General features: G+C 41.9%; 1 protein-coding gene across 2 annotated transcripts in view; it reads left to right on the top strand.

Moving 5' to 3' along the window:
* The window catches only part of STS (steroid sulfatase), a 1,924,780-nt gene that overhangs the window by 270,758 nt on the left and 1,634,287 nt on the right, over positions 1 to 19,735 (top strand). For both annotated transcript variants that reach the window (XM_078657974.1, XM_078657973.1), the window contains one exon: positions 12,456 to 12,578. In XM_078657974.1, the coding sequence (XP_078514100.1) occupies positions 12,456 to 12,578 (123 nt within the window). The remainder of the gene's footprint in view (positions 1 to 12,455; positions 12,579 to 19,735) is intronic.

The following is a 19,735-nucleotide window of genomic DNA, read 5'->3' on the forward strand; positions in this document are numbered from 1 at the left end:
TGTTGTTAGCCTAACCAATATTGTGGACCCATCTGTTGTTCAAAGCAAATAAATGGAGAAGAACGGAGTCCGAGCTAGGGAAGTTTTTTTTCAAATTGTAGGACATTCAAATTTCAGAGACCTCTTCAACAGAAAAGCCAGGTGAAGCATCGAAGGCACCACCAGAAGAGTGGTCTGCTTTTCGAGCCATCGGAGGATAAGGATGAAGCCACTGGCTCTCTTCAGCAACGCGTGCAGAACCACAGCCAACTTAATTGTAGAGGACTGAAAATGATCTACCCACCCGTTTATAGATTATATAGAAAAAGAAGTTGCTGCATGAAAAATGTTTCCATGAAACAAACAAACAGTAAAATAACATTGGACTATCATGGTACTCCTAAGCGTGTGCCTGCAGAATTGTTGTGGTGTGGACAATCTGCAAGCGCGTGGCAGTGGTTGTGGCAAAAGGCATACAACCTGGAATAGGTGAAAATAGCCGCTTCTCTGGTATTTATATGCTTGGGGATTTCGGGAATTAGATCTAGATCAGAAACCTCTGGAAATAGTATGCAGCTCTGAAGGATTTTCACATTTTTCAAGATTCTGGGTCACAGTGTTTTTGTGGAAGTCATAAGACCTTTATATTTGTCTCCTTTGTGTTTATCCATCTGCAATGGCACTTGATGGCTAAAGTAATTCCGAAACTGTAAGCCTATTAGGGTAATGTTTCAGTTGTATAATAATCAATATTTTACACACAGGGAGCTTGAAATTCTGCTTCCATTTTTGAACAGCTAAGCCCCATCTTCTTTCCATATATTCAGTTTTATCCCTAATCTTCTCTCATTCCTCAGTGGAAACGTGAGGATTTTGGTGGCAAAACCCACACTTTTATTTTTTACTAGCAGCCCATCCCGACGTTGTCCGGATATGAATTGCTGCCGGCCGGTAGTATATTGTTTTGTAGGATTTCGTTTTGATAGCATTTCTTATCTGTGACAGGCCTGTGAAACGCTCCGATTCACAGTGCACTGCTGATGCACTTAAGAGTGCGCGTACAGTAGTGTGTGAACTCGAGTTTCCCTACTTTATTTTTCCTTGCAATATTATATAGCGCGAACTCGACAACATGGCATGAGCACAATTTACATTACAGAAGAACACATTCATTTGAGGTAGGCACGGGGAGACAAAGCGATTTGCCTGGAATCATGGGATGTTGAGCTGATGCTGAGGTTCGAACATAGCTCCCCAGCTCTAAAGTTCGCAATTCTAGAACTTGTGGCGGGAGGTGTGTCTAAAAGTGTATGTCGGTGCTGGCCATCAATGAGAGAGACCTGTGCATTTTTCAAATCGGTGGTGAAAAAATATGAGTATGTTGCTGGAGATGTGGGCCGCCGTGCCACCAATGTACTTACCGGGGGAAGGTAAACACCCATTATTCCACAACTTTCTTTCCGCATACCATCACTCTGCATACTTTTATTACGAAAGTACCATGACTCCGCAATGCCATGATAACGCATGGCATTACATTTTATATGCTTTTACCATGCATGCATTTACAACGAAATTCGTTGTAAATGCATGAATGGTAAAAGCATGTTTTTTTTTAATGTTTGGATAAGGTAAGTATGGGTATAGGGGTATATGTTTTGGGGTACTGAGGTATAGTTTTTGGGGTGTTTGGGTATTTTAAGGGTTCAGATATAGTTTTGGATTATGGGGTACAGGGGTAGTTTTAGGGTTTAGGGATAGGTATGGGTTTTGGGGTACAGGGATATTTTTAGGGTTCGGGGCTAGGTTTGGGTTTTGCTGTATAGGGGTATTTTTAGGGTTCAGGGGTAGGTTTGGGTTTTGGGGTACAGGGGTATTTTAAGGGTTCAGGGCTAGGTTTGGGTTTTGGGGTACAGGGGTATTTTTAGGGTTCAGGGCTAGGTTTGGGTTTTGAGGTACAGGGGTATTTTAGGGTTCAGGGGTAGGTTTGGGTATTGGGGTACAGGGTTATTTTTATGGTTCAGGGGTAGGTTTGGGTTTTGAGGTACAGGGGTATTTATAGGGTTCAGGGCTAGGTTTGGGTTTTGGGGTACAGGGGTATTTTAGGGTTTAGGGATAGGTTTGGGTTTTGGGGTACAGGGTATATTTATAGGGTTAAGATGGGTTAGTGTTTAAGGGTGTTGGGGTATTTGAAGGAGTAAGGGTGGGTTATGATTATGGGGTGCAGGGGTATTTAAAGGGAGCAGGGTGGACACCCGGAGCTGGAATGTACAGAACCTGGGAAGAAAAAACAATGAAATATTGGGCACAACGCTCGCTTTTTTTTCCGTAATCCCGCCCCCGCACATGCCCAGGCCCCCAGCACACGCCCACAGCACACGATATGAGACATGGCATGAAGGGCGGAACGTACCACACGCCCCCAGCATTTGTCACGCCCCAGCACACGCCCACAGTACAACGCAGACACGCCCACAAGGGACTACTTTGCTGGCACGGTTCTTTTACCTTTTAAATGTATATGGTGGGCGTCTGCATAGCCTATGCCCTTCTGCTGCAACTGCCCTTTCCAACGCTGTATTGGGTGTTGTGATTGGTGCTGTGGTTCCTGAGATTACCCGCCTCAAAGGTTTGGGCTCTCTCTTTATTATATTAGTATGGATTATTCTACTCCATATGTGTTTTCTTTGAGGTGAGTTATGGATACTTATAAACATTCTGTTGAAATGACAGCTGATCTGACTTTCAATGATGATCTTGCTCCCAGACCTGCATTATTAATATAATTGTATTACTAGATTAATTTTTAGATGAGGAGTGCTGGGATGGAAAAGGTCCCCTGAATTGCTTGGAAGAGCGTGTGTGCCTGCCCCGAGTTTCCCACAGCAAATCATTTGGCCTCAGCACACACACCAGTCATGTGTATGCTGAGGGTTTGCTGTGACATGGAAAGTGAATTAAAGCTTACCTACCTTTCATCAGCAACATATTTGAAACAGCAGTCTCCCCTCAACTTCATTTACGCTAACCATCTCCTGCACGACTACCATTATGGCCTCAGATCACGCTGCAACACTGACACTGCCTTTGTACACATCATAGATGACACCTTCCTGACGAATGATGAAGATGATCCCTCCCTCCTGATATTTCTGGGCCTCTCAGCTGCCTTTGGCACAGTTGACATCCCACCTTCATCCACAATCTGGAGTATTAAAAGGGATTCGCTGGCTATGTGCTTAACTGGATCATCTCCTACTTTTCCAACCAAGACCAATTTGTTCACATGGACACCTCCAGGCCCCACAAGATCTCTTTCACCTTTGAAGTTCCACAAGGTACCATATGATGCCCTGTCAACTTCAACATCTACATGGAGCCTCTAAGGGCTCCATGTAGGTATAACAGCATCACAATTCACGAGTATGTCAGTAATACTCAACTCTACTTGAAAGTCTCCTCTGATCCAGATATCCAGTGTTTTAAATATTGCCTGAAACTCATCCAGAACTGAATATGTAGAGGGTGCCTGAAGCAGACCTTATATAGATAGAGTTGCTATTATTTTCCAAGAGCAAAAGGCAAGACATAGTACAAACCTGGCTCACTGGCATGAACCTTGATAGATTCGAACACTTTCGATGAATTCCAAGTCACTTGGATTCCCTTTGGACATCAGTCTCATACTCAAGGAACACACTGCTAAAAACACAAAGACCGCCTGATACCAGCTCTCTCATCGACAGAATGTGAAACCGTTTCTTCTAGAAAGCAAATTCAGATCTGTTGTTTGAGCCCTTGTATTCCCACATCTGGATGGTGGTTAGACCCTGTTCCATGGCCTCCAGACTCCACATTGCTGCTCTTAAGTCCATTCTACACACCGCAGCACGTCTTATCCAAGGCCTGAAGTAATATGATCATAGGACCTCTCAACTCTGATGGAAATCTATTGGCTTCTTTTGACACCCACATCATCTTCAAAACCAGCTTCATCAATTACAAAACCATGATGACCAGCTCCCCCAGCTTATTTTGCAGACAAGGTCACTATCTTTGGTGCCTCTTGGCACACCCACAGCCTGGACACCCTCAAACGGAACACTAAGAAGCGTTAAAACGAAGAAAAAAAGGCTTTTTCCAGCAATTGACTGATGATCTGTATAATCATTCTATATCTATTATGGTAGGCCCTAATGTTGTTCCAATTTAGGAAAAAGTTGAAGACATCGCTCTTTAAAGAATACATCACAATGCAATAACAATACCTTTCTGCTCACAAAACTCAGCTACCTCTCCTATTGCTTCTCACCTATATGCTTGTCTTTGACCTTGCACTCAGCTCAGGTTGCATTTTAACTAAGTTCTTGTGATAGAAATTCAACATACATATGTACAAACAGAGCTGATGTCTGTTGCATGTAATGGTGTACCATGTGCATCCCCTCCTTTAGTGAATGTGACAACCTTCAGCTCAAGAAAGCAATTGTGGTCTGACAGTGGTGGTAGCCCCAGATTATAGTGCTAGAATAAGCCTTTTTACCCGACATCTGCCAGAAGAGCTATCTAATATTGTCGTCTGGATTTCCAGTGTATGATCGAGATGTAGAATGGAGTTTGGAGAGAGATTTCCAAACAGAAATCTGATCTTGCCGTTAATGCTAGGGACGTCACTGGGAAATTTAGACAGGGACTTACTCAATTCATTTATATGTAGGATAAAAAGTAGAGGAGCTAAGACAAAACCTTGTCTAACCCCCCTACCGATTAAAATGTCCCCGGAGACCTCGCCTTCATTATTTATCCTGACCTGGGCTTTCAGGTCTCTGTGCAAATGAGCCAAAAAATGTACAAGTGCCTTGTCCAACCCATAGTTTAAAAGAATCTCCCATAATCGTGAACGGTTAACAAAATCAAAAGCCAAACTCAAATCCATAAAGCCCAGATACAAGGGGACTTTTTTGGCGATGGTGTATTTGCCCAATATGAGATTTAAGTTCAGACACTATTCCACAGTTCCCACATTGCTCCTGAATCCCAGCTGACAAGGGTGTAAAATCTGATTGTCCTCTGCCCAAACCCTGATCTTATTAAAAATCACTCTTCCTAGAATCTTCAGAGTATTATCAATTAAAGATATAGGGTGATAGCAACTAGGATTAAGTCTATCGCCCTTCTTAAAGATAGGAACAATGATGTTATTTGACCAGGTTTTTGGAATGGTGGTATGGGACAGATTGTTAAAAACATTACATAATAATGGAGACCAGAAATCTGGCTCTGATTTAATTTGATCAATAGTTAATCCGTCAGGGCCTGGTGCTTTATTACCCGCACTCTGATTTATAGCATCTTCCACTTCGGTTATGGAGATATTAACCACCATAGCTGAAGAAGTGATGTCAGCGGTCATTTGTGGTGCTGCGTATATGCTTGAAAAGTGATCTTCCCACATTTTACCAACTATGTTACAATTAATTGGGGTAATATTTGAGCCCAGAGACCTCATTGATTTCACCTCACCCCAAAACCCAGTGACATCTTAGAGTGCGGCAGAGCGAGCAAGGGAATCCCACTGCTCCTTTAGTAACTCCTCCGCGCGTGTTTTTGTGGCGTGCTTGTAACGTGTTCTCAAGATTCTGACCAGGGACAAGTCCCGTGGTTCTGCTACAAGAGCTTCCCGTAGTTCACGATTTGCTCGTGAACAAATGCCATTAAAGCAACTAGGGTTTTTGTTTGGGTGACTGACGGGTTTGGAGATCTCTTTTTTAATGCCCTGACATAACCCTGAGAAGGCCTGGATAATTTCTGGGCCTGGGCATTCACTAGACAAGCACGTTTCCACAAGTAAGGGATACATATTTGTGATACGTGCTAAGAGGGCCTTATTATCAATGCCCTTCCAGATTAATCCGAATTTGTCTGTTGAAACGACCAGGTTTCTTGCCCCTATTTCCTTCCACTTTTTCAGTTTTTTAGCAGATTTAATAATAGTCAGGATTGGGTTATGGTCACTGTGGACAGTGCTTCGGACATCGGCCTTTACTAAACAGTTCACAAGGGAGGAAGATATAAAAACATAATCAATTGTGGAGGAACAACCACGCCCTCTGTAAGTAGGCAGTGGACCTTTGGCCGTCGCACAGCCAGCTTTCTCCATGACATTAACTAAATCCCGAGTGGCTAAATGGTTGAGTAGTTCTTCCCCTCTTTTACAGGGTAATACCCGACCGAATATAGCCGCTGGGTTTACATTTCCCTTATACAAGTGCGCTATGAAATCGCCTCCCAGGCAGATGCCATCCAGTTTACCATATATATGTCTATCCACAATTTTATCAATAAAATCAAACAGTTTTATAAAATTCTTATTAGGTTGTGAGATAAAATCATTATTATAAAAATGTATTAAGCATAGCTTCATCCTATTGGAGTAGATTATAGAGTGAAAATTACTATCATTAGTCTCCAGGGGTTTAATTTTACAGCCTGCTGTGATCTTTACCCATGTAGATAGACCCCCACTAGGTCGGCCTGCTGCAGGGCTCGGTGCAGTGCTGTTATGGCAAACAAAGCCCTCATAAAGTAGACCACTAGTGCACCATGTTTCCTGAAACATTAGGATGTCAAAATTGCTAATCCAATCAGTCCAATCTGCCGATTCCAGTTTTGCCTTTAAACCAGCAATATTCCAACTGAGCATGTTCAAATTATAATCAGGGGTAACAAGATCATGTGTGTTGGACCCGAATGGCAATGCTTCCTCCGTGCAAGCTTTGGGAAGGGTATTAATGGGTCTAGGTTTAGTCATACCCTGGAGATCCTTGTCAATATTCTGATGTATTTCTACAATATCCGGGAGACCTTTTAATGGTCAGCCCTGACTCTCCAGATCAGATAAGGCACTGAACCGGTTATATAATGGATATGTTGGTGTGGCTAAGTTGAATGATCTCTGGGGCGGTCTATAGAAAAATCCCAGAGGTAACGAGGTTATGGCCTTTGAAGGGCTAAAATGGATGTTGTTGCTTCTTAATATATGTTTCACAAGGGATGGGTGCCTAAAATTCATGACTATACAGTCTCCATAGATTTTCTTAACCGAGGGGCCAACCCATCCCACCCGTCGTACCATTAGAATTTCATTAGAGATCTCCATCCCCACCCCTTTGTACCTAGACAGCCAACCGATACACTTATTTCTCAGCTGGACCCAGGACTCGCTTTGCTCCTCTTTCAAGGGGGTTACTCCTGCTAGAATTAAAACATATGGGCAGGCTTCAGGGGGCAAATGAAGGACGGCCTCAGACTGTTTTTTTAGCCGTATATCAACAGTTGGCCTATTATCTGTGTCAACATTAACAAGTTTTACAGTAGCCGGTGGGGGTCTTCCAGATGGGGCTCCAACCGGCAGACTGGGGGGAACAGAAGGCCTGTCTCCCGCAGGCAACACAGTCCGCAACGATGTGCCCACAGCAGAACCCGATGAAACACAAGGCATAGGCTGATTTTTTCCTATGTCACTTTTTCCACTTACGTTCTTAGTGCCCAGTGTGCTGCAGTTGTCCCTTCCCCCAACAATATCCCTGTTGGCAGCCTCCATATCTTTCAAAAACCGGTCTCCCCTTATCTGATCAATAGTGATAGCACCTTTCCTTTTGGCATCTTCTTTTTTTACCAGGCTTTCTAACCTATCAAGACGTTTAAAAATAAGATTAAATTGTTTATCCATTAGACTTTTCAATTGTTTAAAAGTTGAGTCCACTATAGTATCAATTAGATTCCCATTTATCTTATCGTGTATGCCATTTTCAACAGTTGACTCAGTCTGTGTACAAATGGAGTTTGGCCCTACTCCTGTTGTAATTGGATCTATGATACTGTCGTCTAGTTGTATAGTCTCACAGGCCGGTGCCCCGCTTGATTCAGTTTTTCCTCGGGACCACATACTCTGCGGAGTTGGTTGGCCTTTATTGTGAGGAGGTTGTTTCCTCTTATTGATAGACGATTTTAAAGGACCTCTCTTCCTTTTCTCACCGGCAGTCTTTGCGTTGGAGGCCAAGGTAGAGATATCAATAATAACCTTTGGGTCTTGCTGGGAGTCAGTAATGGTGATTGTGTTACTATCCACAATCGAAGCAGTAGGTGATTTAGCTGACTGGGCGGTTTTTAACATTGTAACTACAGATGAAAGCGGCAGAGTGTTTGTGCAGTCGCCATTTTCACAGGTGGTCTGGGAATCTAAATACGATGTCGAAAGTCCCATTGACATTCTTCTCTCTGTGTTTGCTATTTCGGTTGTGACCATGTTAAAAGCATTCTCCAGCATGCTTTCAAATGAGGGAGGGATGACAGAAGGAATCATGGGGGCCTGTGTAGTGGTGTTAATAATACGTTTCCCCATTGTAGATTGTTCGCTCACCTTACTGACAGCTTAGAGGGGTGGCCCGCCCGACCACTGTCGACCACGGAAGGCCACAGACGATCCCGCCCTTGTCCCGGGCTTCTCCCGGCACGTCCCGCACGCGTCCCCGCGACGCGGGGGCTGTGCGCCGTTTCAAAGCACCGCCGGGCGCGGGAAGTGAGGTGGGCATCTCCCGCCGCTGGTCAGGCTGGGAAGCGTAGTCCCTCAGCGGCCGCAATGATGGCGAATGCGACGGCGGCAGGAGGGCTACACACAGTCAGCAGGTCAAAATATCAGCCAGCAGGTAGGGATTAGAAAGATGCAGCCCCCAAGAAAACGATAGCACTTATGATACTGGTTCCCCCGCAGTATGCCCAAAGGAAGAAGATCTTGCTTCACAAATTGGGGCTTGTGTCTGGGTATCATGAATTCTGCAGACCTGCCTGCAGAGCCTCACAAAAAGTAACTGGAACCAGTAAAACTGCCCCCAAAAGAGAGATTTGCCTGTGATTCATAGTAACAATTTGATGGTTTAAAATATAGATACCATGATTATAGGTTTATGTTTAGCCAAAAGAAACTATACCTGTGATGACTTGGCTGTACAATGATTTACAGCCACAATCAGTAGTTTGCTGCATCGACAAGATCACCTCTGCGACCTAGGGAGGGTCCTATCTTTAGATCCTGGGCTTGACCTGTCAAGACATGGAAGATCTCAAGAAAAAGATTCCACCTCCTCTTACACACAACTGAGAAGCTTCATTTATAAATTGGAAGTGACTAAACTGTAACCACTGTTTAGCAAATAGCTATCACCTGGGGAGCGAAGGGAAGCTATGCCCTCAAGCCGTTAGGGCCCCCTGAAAGTGTTTTGCTCTTCTGATCTCGTCAAGGTATCTGTGAGTTTTTCCCACTGCATTATATGCATTGTTTCTAACTGTGTGCTGTGATTAAAGTTATTTTTCTTGCTACGTAAAAGTGCTGGCTGGACAATGAGTTATTGATTGTTATGATCTGTTTCATTGACTTCTGAATTTCCACTCCACACCACTTGCATAAATAAACCTTGAACTTTTCAGCTTTGGTACCCTTCGAGTAAAGGGCTAAAGGTGTGTAGGTAGTGCTCAGTTTTCAGTTCACCAGTAAGAAAAAACATTTATCACTTAAAATCGGGAATTTCAAATTTTATGGAAATTTATGTTTATTGGATTACAAACTACATAGCCTCCATTTCTTTAAGATAACTCGTAATGAGTAATTGTATTGATTGATGAATACGATAAAGTGTGCACTGCGACTATACCTCTTGTATAACAGGGAATTTTGAACTTTGATCTGTGAAACGACTTGTATACAGTTATTAGCATTAAAACATGTATGATAAATAGCTATTTGTGTAGGAATATTTTCTTTTCTTTTTTTGTATATTGATTTTAATATGTTTGTATTATCTGTATTCTTGTATCCCTGAAGAAGTCTCTTTGAGTCAAAACGCGTTGGCTACTTTTTGAGAAATAGTTTTATTGAACAACAAAAAGATATGAATAAAGGAATCTTTTAGGAAAAAACTTGAATGGAGTCTGTGCACAATGTTGAATGGATTCATTTGTAATTTACACAGTCAATTGTGTGTGCTGATCATTCATATATAAAGTTATTATGATGCCTGGCTCCTGTGTAGAAGATTAGGGGACTGGTCTTCTGTATATTTGCACCATCGTGACTTGGACTATAATGACTCACTAGAAGGGACAGGTGCGAATCTTGTCTCAGTCTCTAGTTTGTTTAAAGAAAAAAGAGCCACAGAATCCAAATGCTAAAAAGATCCTTAATGCAATTGGAATCCACTATTCCATAATTGCCCTGCTATCCCAAAAATGATCCTACAATGGGAAACATGAGAACTGAAAGATGAAAGTTCACCTTCTACAATTTTGAAAGATCCAACACATATGCCTTTTAGTTATGATATTCTAAACAGAATCCTGGGCCAACCTTGTATTAAAAGTGGACATGGTGTGTAAGAGTGCATTCACCCAGAAAAATCTTTTTACATTGTTTAGTAATACAGTTGTCCCTAAAGACAATCACTTCTGTTGAACAAAGAAATTAAACAATTAATTTTGGTTTTGATACAATAATACACTTTTCGTTTACTATACAGAAGGTATTTGTAGTTAACTGAATAGCCAACACCTGTTTTTGCCCTTTACCCATATTGGCACCGATGTTGCCTTCTCTGGGTTGTTATCTCCACCATGTTGAAGTATGATTCCTTCTCTTCATTGTTAACAAAAAACTCTTTTAGATTTACTGGCCTATGAATGGGCTTCTTCTGGCCACCATTCATCATTAACCTGATGGATTAATAATGTTCTCTGCTGGACAGACAATGGAAGACATTATGAGCCTTATTACCATGTCGGTCGGAAAGGCTCCAAATGGCATTCGGATTCTCCTAAACAGTTTCGGAACCTATGATTCCGACTGACTTGGAAACATTTCTGACCGACTGATTACGATGGAAAGGTAACCGTTCGGTCTGTCGGAATCGGTTCCAACCGGCATTCGGCGACTCCGAGTCGATCAAAGCCTAATCGTACAGCTCTATGGACCACGTTTCCGACTGACTCATTACGATGTCATATTCGGACAGCCTTTCTGAATCGGTCTGTCCGACACGGAACAGCTGAAGGAAACTGACTTTGGGGGCCGTAGCAGACCCCCTTCACACTGGGTCCTCCGGTTGGGGCCTGTGGGGGTACCCAAGGAACCCCCCTTTAGAACCACGCACAGTGTGGCAGGCACCATGGGATACCTTCAACAGGGTGCAAGGTTTGCCACAGCCACCCCTTTTTTCAATGGGAGCCTGTGTTGTCGGTCGGAACACAGGCTCCCATTGAAGTCAATGGGAGACTTTCTGAATGGTGTTCAGAAACATCGTAATCGGTCGAGAGGACCCCCCGACTATGAGTCGGTCAGAACAGAATCCGAGATGGTGTTGATCGGAAGTGTTTCCGACCGACATCGTAATGAGGCCTAAGTTGTATGCTTCCTATTGACAATGAATGAACTGCCAGGTTGATCGGAAATGTTAAATTGTTATACACAGTATCATGAACAATATGTAACACATGAAAAGTCGAAATATAAAAAGTCATCATAATTATAATTATGTTCAAAAGTAGTAGCACTGGTGTTTAGCCAAGAAGTGCTGTGGTAGCATGATGACACTTTAAAGGAAGACTTAAGAGACATTTGATTGACAATTTCATCAACTAAACAGACACACTCTTCCTGTTGTCTCCTAGCAGACCTAAAACACTCCTTTTCAAACATGCCCTGACTTTTTCTCATCGTGTCTTTCTGCCTGCTCAGACACAAAAATGAGAGGATTCTCCCTCCTGAATATATTTTAGGAAGTATTGAAAAGCAAGTTTCTGACTGATTAATCTTTTCACTCAGGATGGGTTTGTAAAGGTGGTGAATTGATGGATGGCTTGTGCTAGATGAATAATCAGCTTTCAGTCCTGGTGCCTCGTTGAAATAGATGTTAAGGGGGTTGACCTGCTGGTATTCGTCCTATTTTATCAAAAAAGTAGGCAGGTAAAATAGTTTCTGCTGCAAAGGATTTTCAAAAATTAATATGCAATACGGAAAATGTCAGGACAGTATTTCTTCACGGAATATGTTGTGAGTGAATTTTAGAACAGTCAAATGTTGGTTTGGAAACAAAATACTATCAGAATGTCGAGAAAGGCAGGAAATTAACAAATAGATACATGCTGTTATCTAACATGATGGGTGTACCTGATGCATTCAATATAAAATAACATGGCTTGTCCGCCAAATGAAACGCTATCTGTATGTATGTCGGGGCTTCGACATCTGTGTTGCTAGAGAGGGTACTGCTTCGGTTACAAAATGTTTGTACATTAGATAACAAATATAAATCAAACGAAAACGACATCATTGCACATTGCCATGATGATATATGGTTACAGAAACAAGAAAAGTGTACTAAAACATGATAGCGTTGTTCACTTGATGTCTGTGTGTTTAATTTCAGGAATGGCGTCTCTGTCAAGAATGGGCGTATATATATTTTCTGCTGCCTCTGGTGGACTTCCTGCAGATGAAGTAACATTTGCAAAGCTTTTGAAAAAAGAAGGGTATTCAACAGGACTCATAGGTATGTACCATTTCCTGTCAAAGACACCACAACCCCCTCCTGAAAATTGTAGTGCAAAGAAAATACCATTGCTCATCACGACTGAATGAACATATTTTGATCTGACACCATACGGTCATAACCAGTTGCCATATTTTCCTCCACCAATCAATCGCTTGGTTTCCATGTAAACAATATTATCTAGGGATGGGGAGGAACCCCTTGGTAGTTAGTGTCTGGGGTGGGGTCAGTGGGTCCCGCCCTGCACCTTTCGACACCCCATACCGATAACACTGCTGCTAAAAACCAGAGCCTTACGATTTGGGTGAAATTCATAAAATTGTTTGTTAGATGGTATGTTTTCATGGTGCTATTTAAGTGAAAATTCTGAAGAAGCACAGCTGGATTTTTTTAGTGATTAGTTGCTACACTTTTTGTCTCTTTCAAGGTCTTGGCAGTGAAAGGCAGGCTTTGATGGTCCCTAAAATGTGAATATAGAAATGTTGCTTACAGATTTAGTCACGATATAATTCATTTGTGGTGGTGATATGCTCATTTTAGGAACTCTGGTCGATTCTATTATGTTTTCTGCTGGTATTTGATAAACACTGTTTAGGAGCAAATTATCTTCTCATGTTTTTCTGATAGAAAGTATGGTACGAGCGCAAAAATGTACATTGAGGATGTGGTTTCTAAAAAAAAAAATCACAAATATCTTCCTCAGCAATGTGAGGAAAAAATACTGATATGCTGAATAAAACATGTACTTCCACTTTTTGAGACCAGTCAAAGCCGAATGTTGTCAAAATACAAGCCAAAATGCAGCCCAATATAAACGAGTATCAGCCCAAAACCAGTCCAACGTTCCAGCTCTCAAATTATGCAAAAATAACCTTCAGATTTTGTTTTAAGCATAACTATAATTCTGTTCATTGTGCATATATTAGGAGTAGGTTCATTGGGCAGCTAAGTACTTCAGCAACCACGGGCAAATTCTATTAATAACTACGCACTTTGAAGATAAGTCCACATTATCACCTTCAAACTGGCCTTTTTGTCACCACAAATCCAAACCTGAACCTGGCATTCATTAAAGAACTCTTCAAGAGCAGATTGTAATCCACCATAATGAAGTTTAAGGACAGGAACATGAAAGCTCTTTAGGTAGTGTGGCGTCATAATGAACATTACATTGGTATTACAGGATTAACAACACACAATAATGTGCATATAAAGAAATCACCTTTGAGTTAAAGTAATTCCAGTATGACTTGTTTGGCTTGGCGTGGATTTTACCGACTTGCCTAAAGTTATTAAAACAAAAAAAAACTCTTTTACAAGGCATCTGTGACTGTATGGCACAGCTGTCAATATAAACATTATGGTAGTCAAATCAAATAAAATAAAAAATAAGCTTTATTCGAAGTCACACAGTGAATCATAAAATCTACACAATATAGCAGTATCAAGATTTAAGATCAGTTAAAAAGGATAAAAAACATAGACTAAGGACACACATTGATAAAGGCATGCTTCCCCAACAAAATTAATAACGTTTCTACAGCTGCTTCCTACAATTAATAACGGCCAATAAAAACCGAGACAGTATGGCGCATGTGTACAAATTCAGGAGCGATTGCAAATACATAAAAGCTGGTCGACATTGTTGAAAATGATGACAGTCAATTTGAAAAGCAGTTTTCTTGCCAAGGAAGAGTGCTTGAATGTGAAGCAAAAGCAAGGAAACTTAAGCCTGTAAGAAAGAGAACCATCCTGTCTGACCTCTCTGGGGATCGCCACAGTAAGTAGAGAGGCCCACATCTTTGCCGTTAAAATGTACTGAAAAAGCCAGCAAAGAGAGTAATGTACTTCAACCAATTCCCCACTCTCCAAGCCAAATTTCCTCACTGCAACCTCTTAATCTGGCACTAAAGGTTATGTAGGGCCTCATTTATTGCCTTCCAGCTGAAGAAAATGGCAAAGAGGATACTCTGTCCCAACGGCGATGGAGTTCCCTCCCCCCAATATAGTAGTAAGCCTGCCAAATTTAATTGCAGGTCTACATTAAGTTTGACCATGGCAGAGACTGTCTTTCTCCGCCATGGCCAAACTTCCAATGGCCCTCGGGAGTAAGGACCATCCGAGAAATGGCTATATGTCCACCGACCCAATTTAGATAGGCGGACATGTGGTCATTTTATAATGTTTCTTACCGATAGGTAAAACCTGGTGGTAAGGATTAGTAAAAACATGATAATGCTCTCCACCCCAGCATGGTAAAAGATTCTCCTGGCGAGGGGAGCAATACTCTATTCCTTTTAAAAAAGAAACTCCAATTCTGTTTTTTTTTTTTTTTTTTTTTAAAGATGAGTGTTTGCTATTGGGCTGCACCCTTCCAACACAGCACTCTAGCAAACAGTAAAATGCATTGATTGTCAATGCCTTTATAAATGACCATCCATAAGATTTGTGTATACAAAATAGTCCAATGCATATTTAAGCTTCCCTTCCTCCAAGCTCTGGTAGTATCCCTTTTGCTACTATATAACATTTCTACCACTCCGTGAGTGCCTTGATACTTGAGCATACTTTACTACTTTCTTATAAATATCAGTACTGCCTAACTTTATTAGCCTTTGTTTTTGTTTATATTCCATCACAGACATTTGAAGCAGCCATTTTCCACCCTTTCATCACAATGCATGCCTTTCTTCTTTCTCAGGTTCAAGGCCTAGAATAGACTTGTTCTAGTCAGCATCACATTTTTACATATTTGCTTTAGCCTGTAATTCTCTCTTTGTCCACCTGTAAAAAAATCCCATTTTATGTCCCGGCAGATCTATATTCTTTTTTTTTTTTGTGTCCTCATACACCATGATGGGCATTCTTGACGGGAAACAACACATCCCCTCTGCATTGGCCATCCTATTCCGACCCATGCAGAGAGAAAGATGTAATCCCCTCAAGCCACTACTGTTTTCTTAGTCCACTCCATTTCACACCACCGCGAAGACCATGTGTTACTTTGGAGGCAAAGAACCAACAGTGCCTGGGCAAAATCATTGGAACACCGTTACCTGTTACGCCTAGCCACGAGGGCCACCCAGATCTTATCATAACTTGTGCTGTCACATGCCATATCAGATTCACTTGTAAGAATTATATGTTTCAGGCACTCTGTAAAGGTCGGGGCATGTACATCTTTCCAGGCCCTACATATCTTGCGCCTTGCCAGAATAATGACATAAAAGAATAATTTAGAAGACAGTTCATTAAGGTGGTAATCTGTCTTAAGTCCGAGAAAAATAGTCCCCGGAGTGACCTCCACTTGTTGATGGAGCACATCCTCCAAAAATTCCTGTATCTCAATCCAATAATTTATTATCCCCGGGCAATCCACGAACATATGGAAATCATCCGCGGCCGGGTGCTTGCACCTAGGGCAATGGTATTCTAGACCCGTGATCTTAGCTAGTTTACTTGGTGTAATGTATACCCTATGTGTAGTGTATAGTTGGTTTCTTTTGAGGGCAGCAGGTTTAACAACTGCCTGCAGCATAGTAAAGGAATCCCCCCAAATACCCTTAATGTTGTTGGAACTTAGACTGGTGACACTACCCCATAGTTTTTGAAGTTCAGATTCTGTCACTCCCCCGACCTCTAGCATGGCCCAATACCAGAAGGGGCCCTCTGCTTTCAACTAACCCTCCTTGAGACTGAGTCGAATTTTGGGTTTGATTCTCCGAAGTCCCAGGATTTCGTTGTCCACCATCCTGACAGCTGATAATACTTAAACCTGGTGAGTGTCCCACCTGTCATTCTAGAAAGGGACTCCCAGCTTAGAAGCTGCGAATCTTTCTGCAGGTCCCCCCAACAAATTAGAGCTGCCATTTTCAGGGGCCGGGACAATTGATCTTTAAGACAGTCCGGCATACCCGGAGAGTCCCAGATCGGGGCCTGGAATGCATAGTAGGGGATTTTTAGACTTTTCCTAATATATAGCCAGTTCTTCAAGGCAGCCCCCAGGATCTTAAGCCTAACCTTTTTTGTAGAACTTCGGGTCATCAAATTTAAAAAGAAAAAACTCTTTCCCCTGAGGAATATCATGCAATAAGGCCTGAAACAATAAACCCTGTGAGGATCCATCCGTCTTATTGGCCAGTATTCTGAAGTTCTTGAAATTAAATGAGTGACAGTAAATAAGTAAATCTGGCAGAGCTAGCCCTCCCGTGTTTAAAATTCTCCTTATCTTTTTCCAGGAGATTCTTGAAGACTTATTATTCTAAATAAAGGAGCCAATTTTTCCTTGTAGTTTCGCGATATCAGGTGTCACAAAGGATAACGGAATTGAATTAAATAAAAAAGTTATTTTTGGCAAGATGATCATTTTGATCAAGTTAACCCTCCCAAAGATGTTTAAAGGGAGGCTTGACCACTGCTGAAGCAAACCACAGACATCCTTGGAAACTCTGGTCCAATTTATTTTATGTATGTCTACAATTTTTTGAGCCAAATATATCCCCAAATACCTCATTCGTGGCTTAGCCCCTAATGTCCCAACATCTTGGTTCCATCCCAAGTTTTGTCTTTATTTATTTTGTACCCTGAGATTTCCCCAAATGATTCAGCCTGATCTACTAATCTCGGGATGGCTTCAGCTTGATTAGAGGTAAACATAAGTAGATCATCGGCAGATAGAGCAAAATTTAGCTCCAGATCTGCAATTTTAAAGGGTTTAATCACGGGATCGGACCTAAGCTGACAAACAAAAGGTATATAAATTGAACAATAGAGGTCACAAGGGGCACCCTTGCCTTGTGCCACGGTAGATTATAACCCAGTCTGTTAAAAGTCTGTTAACTAGAATTTTTGCCCGAGGGCTAGAATAAAGAGACCTGACTGCTGACACAAAATTAATAGGAAATCCAAACCCAGATAGAGCTTTCCACAAGTATGACCAGTTCACTTGGTCAAAAGCCTTAGCGGCATCAATGGCTACTAGGGTCAATGGAAGCTTCTTATCTATTGCCACATCTATTGCCCCGATAGCTTGAAAGGTTCATTCGTTTAACTGCCTATCGGGAATAAAGCCCCTCTGATCCTGCTGTACAATTGTTTTGATAACTCTTGCAATTCTCGCTGCCAAAAACCCTGCAAAAATGTTGTAGTCCGAGTTTAGCAAGGATATTGGTCTATAAGACTCAATTTTTAACGGTTCTTTGTTGGGCTTCAGAATCAGGGTAACTATAGCTTCAGACCATGATTTTGGAACAGTCTCACCTGATAGGTAAATTCTATTAAACAGAATCGTCAAGACAGAAACAACCTCATAAGGAACTATCACGTATAACTCTACTGAAAGCCCATCTGGGCCGGCTGCCTTACCCCTGGTCATTTTCTTAATATGGGTTTTAACTTCACTCTCTTTTATGCTTGAACAGAGAAAAGCGCTATCCACCTCAGATATCTGAGGCAGCCCTAGCTGGTTCAGCCAATCTTCCACTCTCTGAGGTATAAAACAGGTGTCTTTTTTATACAGATCTTGCATAAATATTCTCGCCTCCTCCCTAATTTGATCATCGTCATGTGTGATAGCTCCTGTACTACGCTGGCATAGGCTTTTAATCTGATTTCTAACCCTATCTGACCTGGTTTTCCAGGCCAGAAAGCGGCCACATCTTTCACCGTAGGAAAAGTTTTGAAGCTTACTGGCGTCCCACCTATCTTTTAGGAGCTTATCTAGGCTTGCTTGAAATTCTGCCCGTAGACCATCCAGCTCACTTTGTAAGCGTAGTACAGTATTCTGCTGGTCTGACGATGCCCTGTGGAGCTCCTGTTCTTTTTGCTTGATCTTGGAGAGGCGTTCTTCCTCTATCTTCCTCCTAGATTTAGTTCTCCTGATCATCAGTGTACTTAGAGATCCTCTGAGAAAGGCCTTAAATGCCTCCCATACCACCTGATCATTTTTGGTACCACAATTATGTCTAAAGTATTCCTCTGCCTGATTCCCTAAGTCCGACTTAACCTCATCCTTTAGTAATATAGACCTATCTAGTGCCCACCTTCTCTGGTGCTCTTTTTTCTTAAGGTTAACTACCAACTCCACCACAGAATGATCAGAGTGTAGGGTTGGGATATATAGGATAGAGTCTACTGTTGAAAAAAGGGACTGGTCTAATAGGAAAAAGTCAATTCTGGCATGGTGTCTGTATTTCCGGCTGTAAAAGGAAAAATCCTTTTTACATCCGTTTTTTGCTCTCCAGATGTCTATCAAATTAAAATCTTTGATAATATTTCTCAGCTCGATGTGTGATTTGCGAGGAGGAGTATATTTAACTCTTGAAGTACGATCCAGTATTTCATCCAAGATCAGGTTAAAATCTCCCCCTAGGATGATAGGTATTGCCATATCAGAAAGGCTAGCTTTTAAATTCAAGAGAGCCCCTGGAGCATCTTGATTAGGCCCATAATGTACTGCACATACCAACGGAGAGCTTCCTATTAAAAATGATGCAACCAGCCATCTCCCAGAATGATCTGTCTCGAACTTCTCCACTTTAATCCCTGCATTAGTTCTAATTACTATTGCGACTCCCCTCGTATTACCATTTTGTTCTGAGCAGAGAAAATCTTGGACCCGCCTAGGCTTACCGAACACTAACTTGCACTCCTGTGCTTCTAAGTGGGTTTCCTCGAGCAAGCAAATATGGGCCCCAGATTTATTCAAAAATTCACACTAGACATCGTTCTCCTATCTCTTAATCCATTAACATTCCAACTAATGATCTTGATTTTATTGGAAATGCTGTTCATCTTGGGGTTTCTTTGGATGGATTAAATTCTGCTCCCGCCCGGCTATTTTAACTTTCTTTATTTCCATGGTTGTATGAGGATTTATTTTTTCCCATTTTTACTCCCACCACCCACACCACCCACCCACCCCCCTTGAGGAACCCCCCTTATCTTCTTTGGCGATCTTGTTGCCTATCGGGAACCCTCTGAATCCGACAACAGGATCTGCCCCCTTATAGATAACACACTACTTAATATACTGTGACCCTCCTTAACAATGTTTTATCTCACTCCTCCAGCGGATTAGCCCGTTGTACAGCACTCAGAGGTGGCAAATCATTTTTACAGCACTCAGCGGTGGAATATCATTTACTCTCCCCTGTGCT

This window comes from Lissotriton helveticus, chromosome 8, assembly GCF_964261635.1.
Source record: "Lissotriton helveticus chromosome 8, aLisHel1.1, whole genome shotgun sequence".
Taxonomy (NCBI): Eukaryota; Metazoa; Chordata; class Amphibia; order Caudata; family Salamandridae; genus Lissotriton; species Lissotriton helveticus.